General features: G+C 56.2%; 1 protein-coding gene across 10 annotated transcripts in view; it reads right to left on the bottom strand.

The window, feature by feature from the left end:
* LOC116944812 (uncharacterized) overlaps positions 1-14,961 on the bottom strand; it is a 72,248-nt gene that overhangs the window by 31,930 nt on the left and 25,357 nt on the right. For 4 of the 10 annotated variants that reach the window (XM_032958555.2, XM_032958558.2, XM_032958557.2 and 1 more), the window contains exons 1-11: positions 7,166-13,596; positions 5,252-5,389; positions 4,581-4,700; positions 4,115-4,207; positions 3,386-3,604; positions 3,058-3,228; positions 2,544-2,648; positions 1,757-1,894; positions 1,346-1,513; positions 871-1,074; positions 95-298 (exon numbers count right to left, since the gene is read on the bottom strand). In XM_032958555.2, coding sequence (XP_032814446.2) covers positions 95-298; positions 871-1,074; positions 1,346-1,513; positions 1,757-1,894; positions 2,544-2,648; positions 3,058-3,228; positions 3,386-3,604; positions 4,115-4,207; positions 4,581-4,700; positions 5,252-5,389; positions 7,166-8,470 — 2,865 coding nt within the window. In that variant the 5' untranslated portion in view covers positions 8,471-13,596. Of the gene's footprint in view, positions 1-94; positions 299-870; positions 1,075-1,345; positions 1,514-1,756; positions 1,895-2,543; positions 2,649-3,057; positions 3,229-3,385; positions 3,605-4,114; positions 4,208-4,580; positions 4,701-5,251; positions 5,390-7,165; positions 13,597-14,961 lie in introns of those variants that run through there. The other 6 variants (XM_032958560.2, XM_032958559.2, XM_032958563.2 and 3 more) reach the window with 3 other exon arrangements.

Here is a 14,961-nt window from a genome sequence, read left to right on the forward strand (position 1 = left end):
AATGCATTCACTCATCTGCACATACACACACTCACACACACTCACACACTCGTACACACATTCACTCATCGTTCCGTCTCCACGAAAGACGCACATGGATGATGGAGTCCTTCTCCTGCAGCACGGCATGGAGTCGTCCCAGCTCCACGTGCGTCAACGTCTCCCGGCCCGGATCCTCCTCCTTCACCCTCTCCGCGTCTCCCTCCCTCTCCGTCCACCGCTCTCCCCCGACCTCTGCCAGCCGGCGCCGGAGCTGCTCCATCTCCCGCTGCTGGCACGCCCGCTCGGCGCGCTCGGCCTACACACAGCGCCAACGGGTAAGACCAAAAAGAAGCCGTGACACCTTTAGGGAGATGGCAGGGTGGCACAGAGGTCAGGGATGCCGAGCCGGTGCTGCTGAGTGCCTGGGTTAGACTCCGGGTTTTAGTTGCCGCTTTTGATTAAACCGAGTTCTCAAGAACCAGGTTCCCAATAACCGGATTCTAAAGAGCTCTGAGTTAATGATCCAAACACCGATGACTGCATACGAAAAAAAACCCCCATCACATTCAAGCCATAAGGCACTTAATCTGGCCAAATACGAGTTGAACGATCATGCGACTGAGACGACTCTTGTATGGCAATGGGTAGGAGTGCCGCCCTCGACTTCGCATCTCAAGATTTCCGAATGGATTCTTCGTCTCAGGACGCGACGGCGGAAGTGCGATTGGGATAATCGTGGGGAATTCTCTTTCGGCTGAGAGCGGCGATAACGATGGTGGCCCCTGCATTGATTTGGCGTGCCCCTCTCCCCGCCCCTCGCGAGCGAGCGCGGGACCTAGCGAGCGAGCCAGCAACGAAGCGAGCGAGCGAGCAGGCGAGAATCCTGACCTCCAGGCACTCCTCCTTGTCGCGCAGCTGCGCCAGCAGCTCGGCGAGCCGCCGGCCCTCGCGCGGCGCGTCGCCGCTTGGGCGCCCCCCCTCGGACCGCGCCTGCTCCAGCAGACGTTCCTTGTCGGCGAGGCGCTCGGTGAGCCGGCGCACGAGCTCCTGCGCCCCCACCTCGGCCCGCTCCAGCAGGGCCTGGCGCGCCACCTGGTGTATGTGCACAGATACACACACACGGATACATGTATGTGTCAGCAAGGGCTAATAGATGACAGTCGCTGAATAGGTTTGCGTGAGTGTAGGCGTGTGTATCTGTGTGGATGTGTGCCTATGCCCAGTGGGTATCTGCGTGTATCGTTGTGCACGTACGTACGCGTACGTACGTATGCGCACGTACACGAGTACGCGTGTACGGGTCGTGCGTGCGCATTTGTAAGAGCGCGAGCATGCAACCGTGCCAACGCGGGCGGTGTCGCACCTCCAGCTCGGTCTCGCGCTGCGCCAGCAAGGCGCGGGCCCGCTCCGCGTCCGCCAGTGAGCCGTCCAGCGCCTCCCCCGCCTCGTCGCGTGCGCGTCGCGTCTCCTTCAGCGCCGACGCCAGCCTCTGCAGCTCCGCGTCGCGCTCCCGCATCAGCTCGTCCAGACCCTGCTCGTGCCAGCGCCACCACCGCGGTCAGGGAGCCGGTGTCGGCGATGGTGGTGAGATGGTGACGATGATGACGACGGCGGCGACAAGGTCACGACGGGTGGAGACAACGTGAGGGAGCGCGTCCGCAGGCACGGACGAGAGGGTGAGCGGGTGGCCGAGTGGGTGAGCGGGTGAGCGGGTGGTCGAGTGCGTGAGCGGGTGGGTGGATGGGTGAGCGAGCGTATGCGTGGCGTCGCTTGCCTGGATCGTCTCGTCCTTGCCGGCGAGTAGGGCACGCAGGCGCTCCAGGTCGAGCGAGCGCTCCGCCAGCTCCCGCCGCAGCTCCACAATCTCCGCTTCCTTGTGCTGCAGGGCCGCGCTCCTCGCCTCGTCCGCTCTCTACGTGGCACACGGGCACCGGTAGACATCACGGTTACCGCCGGGACAGCACCGCCTCCTTTCGACGGCCACGTTTAGCGACTCGTTGCCCCCCTTATCCCCCCCATTCCCCTGCCGCTCTCCCCCCCAACCCCCCCGTTCTAAGCGCTTGGTGATGAGTTGCTATTCCTCCATAAGATGTCATCACCTGGCATCGAGATTCCAGTTTTTAATTCATGCTCTTTCTTTATCCTTGAGTGGGATGATATAACCTTGCAATGGCATATATCTCAGAAAATATATTTAGTAAAATAAACATATGGTTTATAAATGGGTCGTATTGATTCACACTCCGAGTGTGTGTGTACACACGTGTATGTGTGGGGAGCGTTGGCTCAGCGATTAGCATGCTGTGCAACTAACCCGGCGACCTGAGTTTCAGTGACAAATATCCCTTCGGTTGACTCAAAATACCTGGCATGTGGCATCTAAAACATTATAATTAGGAAGACAAAGGCGGCCGGGACGTGGTGCTGGCCAAACCACCCACTCATGCACCGTCGGCCTTCACAGGTGCTCGCTAGCCAGCCCTTGCCCCAACAATCAACGTGATCTACATGGGGGATCTTTGTCTGTGTGCACATGCGCGAGCAAACAGGGAGCTCCGCACCTCCAGCAGCTTGTGCTGCTCGTTGAGTCGCTGCTGCAGGGCGGCGATGAGGGCGCCCTTCCCGTCGGGGAGCTGGTCCGAGCCTCGTAGGAGCTCCGTGTACTCCTGCACAACCGCACAACCGCAATCAAACGACCACACAACCAAACAACCCGTTCAGGCATCTGCCATAGCGCCACCGCTGTGGTGGAGACGCAAGGCCCTTGATGTTGCTCTCATTTTGGTTCTATGTCAGTTGTGCGCCTTGACATCGACACGTTTCCCTTCGGACATCTCAGAGCAAGCAGCGGTCCACCGTCGCCCCGTGCTACACAACGCAGGGAACTGGAAGGTACCGCCTTGTAACCGCCTCCTCGTGTGGCCAAGTGACAAACCACATTTCTCACACGCGGTCACTGGTGACCGGGCTGGGACCATCCACTCATTACCCTCGGCTCAATCAATCGGCGGCATCACCTCACCGTCTCCGACAAGGCCGTTAAGAACCGCGGCCCGCTAGGCCGAGCGGCCATACCTGCAGCAGGCGGTCGCGGTCGGCCAGGCTGTCGGTGAGCCTACGCACCAGCAACTCGTGCGACGCCAAACGGTGCTCACAGTCGCGCCGGTGCGACTCATGCTCCTGCACCAGCTCCAGCTCCCGCTCACGCCGCTCGCGCTTTGCGCGCTCCAGCTCCGAGCGCAGCTCCTGGGAAGAGATGGCGATGCAGGGAGAGGAGGAAGAGGAGCGACGACGCTCGGTGAGAATGAGTAAACGTGTGGCGTCGGCCCACCCACGAGCCTTAATAGTTGCTCGGAGTATGTCACTCACTGATTCACGCAGGCACAGCCACACAGCGGCTCACCTGCACGCCCCGCTCCGCACGCTGGCGCTCCAGTACGGCGCCCTCCTTCTCCTCCTCAGCGGAATCCCTCTGCGCCGTGGCGTCAGCAAGGCGCTCGTCGGCACGGCACAGCGCCCGCTGGGCACGCTGTGTCTCGGTGAGCGAGCGCTGCGTGGCCGCGCGCAGCTCGCACAGCTCCTCCTCCTTCTGCGTAAGCAGGGCGTGCTGTTCCTCCGCTCCCTGCGGGGTCGGGGCCGAGGTTACGGGGTCAAAGGCCAGGGTAAGACTCTGCTTAACGGTTTAATGGCATGATGCAGGTTAAATTTGTAAAGCTTTCCGACTACGGTTAAAACCATTAACATCGGCTGCGTCCGTTTGTCGGTCTGTCTGTCTGTCCACGTGTCCGCACGTCCGACTGCCCGTAAACTGGGGGACACTATGAATCCACTATGAACACAAATAAAGTAGAGAGCTGTGTGGCTATTTGGGACACGACCTCTTGAAGACCGGCTACATCACTCGGGCGCGATAATAATCCTAATTGCACCAGAAACTGAACCAAGTGTTCCGCTAACAATAACACGGCTGTTCCTGCTGCTGCTAATGACGGTGCTGATGACTTGATGATAATTATGAAGATGATTATGCTCTTATAACTACTCCTGCTGTTGTTGCAGACAGTGTTGCAAATTAAGATACTGCTGCTGCAGCTGATGCGAGAGTTGTGTACACTCGCTGAGTATGACGCACGTGGAACTTCTGCAGCTGGGCCTTGTGCGTGGCGTCACGCGCCTTCACCAGCGCCGCGTCGCGGTTCTCCAACTCCTCGCACAGCTCCGAGATCTGAAACAGCGGCAGCGACACCAGCATCGGCAACGGCACAGACGCCAGCACCGGCGGAAGGGGGATGGGACGGGCAGGGGCGGCGGCATCCGGCCCCGTCGGGGTGCGTGCTGGTGCGAGCGATGCTCGAGACACATGGGTGCGTGGGCATCGTGTTTGTGGTAAAGCACTGATGCTGCGGTCGTGCGGTGCGCGTGTTGAGCGGCGTGCATTTAGGCCACACGGGGTGTGCGTGCCAGGTGTGGCCGCTGCCTGTTTCTTCGTGGTGTGTTTGAAGGTATGTGCGCGTGTCCGTGTGTGTGCACGTGTGTGTGGGGCTGTGGTGTCTGAGCGAAGGGGGCCGCATGTGAGCACCGGGCGCATCACCGCACACCTCTTTGTCCTTGGCCTTCATGGCGAGCGAGAGGCCCTGTATGGCGCGGTCTCGCTTCAGCGCGTTCTGCTCCTGCGTTCGCAGCTCCGACGCCGTCTCCGTCAGCTTCTCCTGCAGTTCCTGCCATGGCAGCAGAAGCAACTCCCTCAGATAGGGGGACCAGGCCTTCGTTTCTCACCTCGGTATTCTCCAGTTCACCAACCCCAATGGATACGGCTCTAGTTGAGGCCTTGCACATCTATGAGTGTCTGTGTATGAGCATCTACACGAGTCTCTATTCAAGCCTATGTGGTTCTATACTAGTCGATCAGTCTGCATGCAAGTTTATGGGTCTCTCTGGAAGTGTACAGGGTGTAACACGTAGGCTCTACAGGGTTCCATGCAAATCTATGTCTCCATTTGAGTCTATGGGTCTCTATGTTAATCCTCACTGATAATATTGCCCGGGTCGTTGATAGTCCAGAATGTGGCAAACAACTTGTCGCCAAGGCCACCACATACCCACCGATTTAAGCAGCCCTCGTCATAGCCCAGCACCACAGTCCACCAGTTAACTTATCACACTATTGCTTGGCGGAACACAAATCTTCCCGTCTCCCGACAGCAACGCCACTGGCGACTCTGCTGGTGACCTTGCGACCGTGTGATCGCCGGCAGACCCTGCAACGCACCTTGCCGGCACTTTCCAGCTGGCGTACGTGCTCCTGCAGGTCCCTTGCCTCCGCCTGCGCCTTCGCCAACGCGGCCGCCATCTCCCCGGCAGAGCGCTGAAGCCGCCCGGCCTCCTCCTCCCGCTCCTCGGTCATCTTCTGCGGAATGGCGATAATAATGATGACCCGGCCAAATATGTGTCTCAAGACCCTTCACCACCCGATAGAGCCAAACAAGTAAAAGTGTATCATGCGGTGTGCAAATTTTAAACAAGGCGCCAATTATATTCTTAGTTTTTTCGGTAAAGTCACGTTGAAGAGAAACAACAAAATAATAAAATATATAAAACAATAAAAAATTATCACGACGTTTCGACCATAACTCAAACGGTCATCTTCAGGTGTGTTGGTTTGCATAAATTTAAGGCGCCAATTATTTGGTCAAATCCCCGGAAAGTTAATGAACAGTCCTCACAAGCAAATTTGTGGTGTAGTTTTAAGCGAACAGTTATAGAATTGATGTATGCACCCAAGCGTGCGAACACGTGCATATGCAGGCACTCACGTTATCTACGGCCAGAAAAGCAAACTCACTTAGGTCACTGGGACCACAACACTCACACTCAACAGGCAAACACACACAAAAGCACGCGTGTGCTCATGAGCACACGCGTGCACGCACGCCCAGGCACGCGCGCAAACGCCGCTCTTGACCCACATCGTTCGTTCAAATTAAACGACGACAGAAAGTGAGCAAGGAGACCGAGCGGGGAGGCAAGATTAGTGCCGTTTGGATAGGTTTTCTTAACGAGCTTCCTGGGAACGGCCCCGACGCATTTACGTCCCCATTAGGAGTTTCCCGTGCTCCCTCCGCTAGCCCCGCTAGACCCGGCTCTCCCTCTATCCGCGCGCACAGCTCTCATTTCGGTGATCCATCAGCCGGCACCGCACGTGCCGGGGCTTTACAAGCGTGCCGCCGCCACCACCACCACTCACTCACCCGCCCAACATTTAACAGGGGTCAGAGGTCGCATTCCCCAGGCCGCTAAGCTCCCCCAACCCGTCGACTGTGCTGCGACCCCACGGGGTTAGGGGGGTACCACAGGTGTGTGGCATTTCCTGAGCCGGCGGTGGAGGTGACAGAGCGGGAGTGGCGCTACCTCTGCCACTGCCTCCTCTGCCGCCGCCGTCGCTCGGGTTATGGCACGAGAGGGCGCAAGCCGGATCAATTTTCCCCCTGGCCACTCCAAGTGACAGCAGCGCCCCCCCGCCCCCTGCTCCCCCCCCCCCCACCACTGGCGTTGGGAGTGGAGGTGCCTGGCTCGACTTCCCCTGATAAGAGTGGTGACGTGGCGGAGCGGTCGTGCGTTGGCCGCTTGCAGCAGAGGGTCGTGATGTGAGCTGCCCCGGGTTAACGCCACAGGCGTATTGTGTGTATACCAAGCGTAAAAACACACGCGCTCTCTGCGTCAGAGTAGACGTTAAAGATTCCGCGACATCACTCGTGTGCCGTGCCACGGTGCCAGTCCAAATTTGACAACTTTGAAAATTACACCGCAAATAACCGGACTGAGCCAAGCCAGCATCACTCCCTCCCGACTGCGCCACGACTGCAAATTATAGACGTATGTGAAACCACTTTCCTGATGAAAGTCTTGCGCTATAAATGAGAAAATTTCAAGTGATTTCGAACATTGAGGTGGTGCCCATCCCCCTGCTCAGAGCCCTGAGAGCCAGGGATGGAAAATCGAGACCACCACTGTTGATTTCCTCAGTGGTGCTCATTTTGTCAACCCCCAAACAGGATTTGAACTCGCAGCCTTCTCACTACGAGCCACTTGCTCTCGCACTGGGCCACTGGACCGGTTATATGAACCGGGCGAATACCGAACTGGCCAATTATTTCATGCCATCGCGACCTCCGTGACCCCGTACCTTGCACTGGAAGGGCAAATACTCTTCACAGAGGTCATCAATCAGCTCCTCGTAGAGGCTACACCGGTCGTCATCATCGTCGTCATCGTCGTCAGCGCCCAGCCGGCGAAAGCACGGCGGGGGCACGGAGGGGGGCGCCGGGGATGGCGTGTGTTTGGGGGCATTTGGCGCAGGGGGACTGCCCCTCGTGGCGGAGACGACGGTGGGCAGCCTAACCAGCACTGGCAGCCGGCTCCCGGGGGCGCCACGCACCGGCCTGAATCCGATGTCCCTCATGGCACGTAGCACCTCTGAGAGGGGACAGGGCCCGGGGTCCGGGTTATCCGCCAGGGACAAAGGAGCCTGTGTGGAGTTGACTAAGTCGCGGCACAAGCAGCGACTGCTGAAGGTGGTGGAGTGGTGCTCCCCCTGCAGTAAGGGGCATCCATGAGAGGGGATCGCCCCATCGGGCACCAGCTCCCCAGCAGATGAGGCCTTCGATAGGTCCGTGGAATTCAGAAAACTACCATCGTCTCGGCAGAAAGGCGATTCTTCCTGATCCGGCACGATGAGAAACGGGGCCACCTCACTGCCGGCGCCGTCACTGCACACGCTCGCCGAGACTAGCACGGATGCTGAGCAGCAATCCTCGGTGTCGTCTTCCTCGCCGCTCGGTGAAACGGCACCGTTGAATGTTGCGGCGGCACCGACGTTGGTTCCGTGCTGCAGCCGGCGTGGCACGCCGCACACCGACTCGTAGCCCCAGTCTGGCACGCGCAGTCCGGAGCAGCAGGCGCAGCGCCGGCCGCGGCACGGCGGCCCGTCGGAGGTGTCGGGTCCCGGCTCCGCCCAGCACTCGAACGCCGACAGCTCCAGGTCGGCACGGAGCAGCGCGTCGTAGCGGGCGTCCGCCAGCGCCACGCCGTCACCGACGGTGCCGTCGATGGGGCCCTGCGTGCGGCCGTAAAGGTGCAGCAGGCACTGCACCAGCTGCTCCTTTTCACGCAGCAGACGGCGCAGGTGCTGCAGGGACAGCGCTTGCACGCGCGCCCCCACCGCGTCGTAGCGGTACACGCGCTCTAGCATGAAGGCGCACTTGGAGCAGGCGAAGGGCGAGGCGCCATCGCCGGGCCGCACCGGGCAACGTGTCACGTGCGCCAGCGCCACGTGCAGCTCCGGGCGGCGCGGGGGGGCCGCGGGGGATCCGGGGGGGCCGGGCGAGGAGGGAGGGCGGCCTGGTGGGACGCGAGGACCCCGGAACAGCCATCGCCGCTGCTTGCCTTGCAGCTTGCGCCCGCACACACGGCACGATCCGATCGGCGCCATGGCACGCACCACGCCAGCCAAACTGGTCCCAAGCAAGACGGCGAACGTACGAGATCCGACCTACGCACCCGTGCAGCCGTTCACCTGCACCGGCGGCTCAGTCGCTTGTTCGCTGACACGCGCACCTCTCATCTACCCGGCTGGCAACACCGTCCACGTGCTAACCGCTGGGCAGTGAGTTGGGCGTCGTGGTTGATCCACCCGGGGTGTTGTCGCTCGGTGCAAATTTAATCCTTTAGCGTGAGGGGTCGTTGTTTAGAACGCCAGTTGGCCACACCCCCTTCTCTCGCTCGTGTCAAGTCCCCACCCCTTACCACGTTTATAATTAACACAAATTAACACATCAAAGGAGACACCTGGCTCCCACGAAGCGCGCGCATTGGGAATGCTGCGAGCCTCCTCGTTACGCAACGGCTCACGAGGCTTCCTAAATGAGGTGCCCGCAGAGAAACGCGGCAAATTGGCGACTCGTGATGAGGTGGCGCAGCAATTCTCCCTCTCCTCGTCACCTGGCGACTCCCGTCTTCACGGCGCCCCTCAACAACGCATGCCCCGGTAGTGACGGCACCAAAATGAGATCCGGGCTTGCGCCTTTGAGTCAGCTCCGTCGAGTTCCTTTAACACCGAGCTGCGCCGGACAGCGCCGGCCAATTTAGGGTTCAGCCGACGCAACCTCCCTTGGGTTTGACTCCACACAGCGGCCTCCAGCAGCTCCCACTTGTCTGCTGAGCCCCCCACACGCTCCCGCTTGTCCGCCGAGCCAACCCGGCTCATGACATCGCTGCAAGTGCAGCTCGTGTTCCTAATCCAACAGCCACGTATCAAGCGTCGTCTCGGGGCGGTGAGGGGAGCGGTGGCAGGCCGGTGAGAAGTGATCCGGTGAATCCTCCTAGCAACGGTGGTGATTCAGGCTCGGTGACAACGCAGATCGCTGTCCTCGTTGCCCTAAGCGCTTGCGAACTGACTCCAGCTTGAACCCACGCTCACTCCGAGTGGACAGGACGAGGTGGTGGTGGTGGAGACAGCGGCGGTAATTACCTCCTCCTCTTCCCTCCCTCTTCCTCTCCCCCTCAGCTGGCGCTTCTTTTAGCAGCACCCGGATCTTGGTGATCACTGCCGCTCGGCGCGGATTGCGGTGTCACTGCAGGTTATCGGGCAGTGGTGATGTCGCCAGGTGCAGTACCACGTGACACCGTGACACGCACACACACTACGTCCCCTACCACCTGACGCACCACGTGGGTAGCTGCCGCCTGGCACGTCAAGGTGGTCACAGGTGCACCGGCTCACAGCCCTGGCGGGCCGGTACAGTCAGCCGCTCTGCACCACTGTAGAAAAACGGCCAGCACTGTGATGTGGCAGCAGCAGCAGCTCGTGTTCTCTGCCCCCTCCACTCACACCCCTCCCTCCCTCCACGGACCCAACCATTTCCCAGCAAAGGGGAAGCGTAGTGTGAGTGACACCGCTGTAAAAGCAACGAGTAGACTCGGCAAATGCTTATGCGGAGCAAGGGGTAACAATCGGAGGAAAATGCATCACGCCAGAAACGCGCAGCGGCTTTGTTTGCCGACTGAATCCGATGTTCAACGAGCCAGCGAGCGGGCTCGGTCTCGCCGTTCCCGCCTCTCTCGCGGGACTTGGTACTGGCCATTGTGTTCCCAGAAAGGCGGAGTCATCGGGGCCATTTTAGCGGACCTGCCAGGGGAGCTGGACGTGCGGAGTGCTCGTTCGCTCCCCCCCCCCCATGTCGTTAGCCCCTCCGACTGACCAGCCCGCTAACAGCAGTGTGCGGTGACACGAAGGCGCTGGTATAAAATCCATCCGTCAGGTCACGACCCCCCCACTTTCTTCTGGCACGGATGTACACTCATCAGTTCCGAAGGAGCCACCGTCAAAACCAAAATCCCCAGTGCTGTCCAAAATTCCGCGTACCAGCGCCAGTAGCGGCAACGCCCGGCAAACAAAATTCAAAAATTCCCCCAACCACCCAAAAAGCACCCTGGATAGGTGTCCGATCTCGTCAGATTTCACAAGCTTAGCACGCTTCGGTCTGGCTAATACGTGCATGAGAGACTGCCGAGGAATAGCCGACATCGCAGGCTAGGGCAGCAAAGTGGCCACATGATGGCAGTAGACCAATGGATTCTTAAAACTATCTGTGTGGAGGTTTGAGAGTAACAACGCTGCGTTGGGTTTGCTCCCATACGAGGCCAAAAACTCAAAATGGAATTGGCTAAACATCCAAAAGTAGCAAGATAGTCTTTAAAAAGGAATCTTGAGACTCAGTCTTTCCTAGGAATAGAAAGGGAATTATTATTCTCATCCCTTTATTAATCCAGTGCTGGATTAAGTCTTCCCATGCTTTGTCGTCATGACATATGTTTGACCATACATCACCGTGCTGGTGAACACATGGCATTACAAGTACAATGTTTTCATTATTTAAGACACTCGGTGTATCTATCTGGGGGTCATGGCACATCGTCTCTCTGCCTTTCACCACTTCCTGTTTCGTATCGACGCGGATCTCCAAACTTCCTCACCACGAGCATCGGCAACTCCAGCACCCGCCCACCCCACGCCCCCCCCCCACGAACACTCAAAGGGATGGAGGAGTGGGGGGAGCAGGGGATGGGCGCCACGACTTTGCCAGCGTGTGCTGACCAGCACCCCCCAAAAAGGGATGAAGTAACTCACCCCTCTACACGGTGTGACTTACGATCTGATTTACAAATTGATTATATTGTTTGGCTCACGTGGCATTTGTTCTCCATGTTTGTCAAACCGTCTTGGGACTGCATTCTGCCATTGTATGAATTCAGAGCGTTGTTATTGCTGCTGCTGTTGTTGTTGTGATGTGTAGAATCCATGCCGGCTGCCAGGTTGCCATGAACCAATCGTTCGTGAATTAACTATTCAATAAAAGTCCCAAGACTCTTTTTCAGGAGGGTCCTACAAGGAGATGATTTTCCAATTCCTTTTCATCATCACCAGCCATGCTCTATCCACTGCTGGACGAACGCCTCACTCCCCCCCCCCCCCCAAGCCATCGCCATCTATCACAGTTTCCATCCGGCACCCGCACGCGAGACGATTTCACAAGAGCACCGTCTCCCCGGTGTGCGTACTCCCGGGCACGTTCCCGCCCTTGGTTGCCGCTCCATCGCGAGTCTCGCCTGCCATGGCCATCGTCCCTTCTAGCGGTGACGTGCAAGGCCGCTTATGTTCCTCAACAGTCAACGTTATGTCTCCATATGATTCATGTTCTCCAATTCCATGTGTTCCTCTTTCTAATGCTCATTTTAATTCAATTCGTTTAAGGAGTGTAAATAATTAACACTTAATATGTACACACACTATTCAGACAATCAATTGCGACAGACAAATCCATACATTTATCATAAGCATAGGGGGGGGGGGGGGGGGCTGGTGGGGATGCCACGTGGCACCCTGTGCCCTCTCCGCCACGCATCCACAGACGCCAACCGAGACAAGTGACCTAGACCCATACTTCACCACTTCCGCACCAGACATGCAAAGCCTAGCAGAAATGAGAAACACTACAAGCTGGGCAAGCCAGTCCACTCGTATCAGATTGCAGCGTAACGCCACATGTGTTTTACACACTGGAATGCTCATGTGACACTATTCCACTGCCTGTCCTGCCCAAAAACCCACACACATCTGGGTATTGGTGCTGGCAAGCTCTCCGATGATATTCAAAGCAATTGCCTTTTGTAGTTTGTGTAAATGTGTGAAGCATTCTTGGATGGCCACACGGACGGGTGTCATATCTCATGCCAATAGCGATGACGGGCCTATCAACTCCACCAACAAAAAGTACTTATCCAGGAAGACCTCAGTGGGTCTGTTAATTTATCATTTGTTAAAACATGTCCCCTGGAATATCCCATGAAATGGACGGAGATCTGGTTTGCAAGGGCGACCTCGGGGTCGATGGACAAACACGTAGCCAACACGTCACGACTCCTGCACAAAACGTTTTAAATCGACAACTTGTACTTTTCAGAAGAACAGTGCTGCATTTGGAGGTTTGGTTAATTCTCGGCCACACTGGTAAAATAACCAACTCAGCTTCATTAACAACGAAAATTCACCGGGTACCTAAATGTGGAAACCACCACGCATGGCCTCACGCGGCGGATAAGCAGATTAGTGGATAAGTCCCGCAACAGGAAGGTGCGCGCGTGTGCGTTCTTGGAATTAGCGGTTGAATCACCGAGCCGAAACGTCGCACTCGATCAAGTTCATCGCCGCCGGAGGAAGCAAGTGCCGGCACCGCGCACAACCTGAGGCGGAGTCCACGCCGGGTAGAGCGGGAGGAACCGCGGCCGCCATAGCAACGGCCCTAGCAACACAACGACCTCAGTAAAAGCCCCAGAGATAGAGTGCCAAACACGGCCACCGGACCCTCCAGCCTCCGCAAAGCGCGAGCCGCGAGCGGGATTACGTTACTGGCACGAGCCAGCGTTTGACACCTTGGCTTAGCCGACTTGGAGGCTCAGCAGTACAGTGATCGGCTCGCAAGCAGAGGGGTGTGACATCAAAACCTGGTTTGGGGGTTAATCGGCGCATCATATATACAGTGAGGGAAAGAGTATTTGATCCCCTGCTGATTTTGTACGTTTGCCCACTGACAAAGAAATGATCAGTCTATAATTTTAATGGTAGGTTTATTTGAACAGTGAGAGACAGAATAACAACATAAAAATCCAAAAAACGCATGTCAAAAATGTCATAAATTGATTAGCATTTTAATGAGGGAAATAAGTATTTGACCCCCTCTCAATCAGAAATATTTCTGGCTCCCAGGTGTCTTTTATACAAGTAACGAGCTGAGATTAGGAGCACACTCTTAAAGGGAGTGCTCCTAATCTCAGTTTGTTACCTGTATAAGAGACACCTGCCCACAGAAGCAATCAATCAATCAGATTCCAAACTCTCCACCATGGCCCAGACCAAAGAGCTCTCCAAGGATGTCAGGGACAAGATTGTAGACCTACACAAGGCTGGAATGGGCTACAAGACCATTGCCAATCAGCTTGGTGAGAAGGTGACAACAGTTGGTGTGATTATTCGCAAAAGGAAGAAACACAAAAGAACTGTCAATCTCCCTCGGCCTGGGGCTCCATGCAAGATCTCACCTCGTGGAGTTGCAATCATCATGAGAACGGTGAGGAATCAGCCCAGAACTATACGGGAAGATCTTGGCAATGATCTCAAGGCAGCTGGGACCATAGTCACCAAGAAAACAATTGGTAACACACTACGCCGTGAAGGACTGAAATCCTGCAGCGCCCGCAAGGTCCCCCTGCTCAAGAAAACACATACATGCCCGCCTGAAGTTTGCCAATGAACATCTGAATGATTCAGAGGACAACTGGGTGAAAGTGTTGTGGTCAGATGAGACCAAAATGGAGCTCTTTGGCATCAACTCAACTCGCCGTGTTTGGAGGAGGAATGCTGCCTATGACCCCAAGAACACCATCCCCACCGTCAAACATGGAGGTGGAAACATTATGCTTTGGGGGTGTTTTTCTGCTAAGGGGACAGGACAACTTCACCACATCAAAAGGACGATGGACGGGACCATGTACCATCAAATCTTGGGTGAGAACCTCCTTCCCTCCGCTAGGGCATTGAAAATGGGTCGTGGATGGGTATTCCAGCATGACAATGACCCAAAATACACGGCCAAGGCAACAAAGGAGTAGCTCAAGAAGAAGCACATTAAGGTCCTGGAGTGGCCTAGCCAGTCTCCAGACCTTAATCCCATAGAAAATCTGTGGAGGGAGCTGAAGGTTCGAGTTGCCAAACGTCAGCCTCGAAACCTTAATGACTTGGAGAAGATCTGAAAAGAGGAGTGGAACAAAATCCCTCCTGAGATGTGTGCAAACCTGGTGGTCAACTACAAGAAACGTCTGACCTCTGTGATTGCCAACAAGGGTTTTGCCACCAAGTACTAAGTCATGTTTTGCAGAGGGGTCAAATACTTATTTCCCTCATTAAAATGCAAATCAATTTATAACATTTTTGACATGCGTTTTTCTGGATTTTGTTGTTGTTATTCTGTCTCTCACTGTTCAAATAAACCTACCATTAAAATTATAGACTGATAATTTCTTTGTCAGAGGGCAAACGTACAAAATCAGCAGGGGATCAAATACTTTTTTCCCTCACTGTATGGGGTCGATAAAATAGGTACCACTTTGCAGTGAAGTCAACAGTGGTTGTCATATGGATAGACGCCTCCGTCACAGGAAAACTGGAATTTCCACCACTGGCTCTGCAGGGCTGTCAACAGGAGATGAGCACCAATGCCTCAATGCTCGTTTAAACAGCAAGAAATCACTCTGACTGTAAGTAGATTGGTATCAACAAGTTAATTGTCCGAGAAAACGTTAATTACAGGAGACGTATCTTCTGCTTTATTTCTATTTGTTTTGCTTTTGTCATTTTCGTGACGCAGG

Source organism: Petromyzon marinus, chromosome 22 (genome assembly GCF_048934315.1).
Source record: "Petromyzon marinus isolate PM22_M1 ecotype Great Lakes invasive population chromosome 22, UKy_Petmar_22M1.pri1.0, whole genome shotgun sequence".
Classification (NCBI taxonomy): domain Eukaryota; kingdom Metazoa; phylum Chordata; class Hyperoartia; order Petromyzontiformes; family Petromyzontidae; genus Petromyzon; species Petromyzon marinus.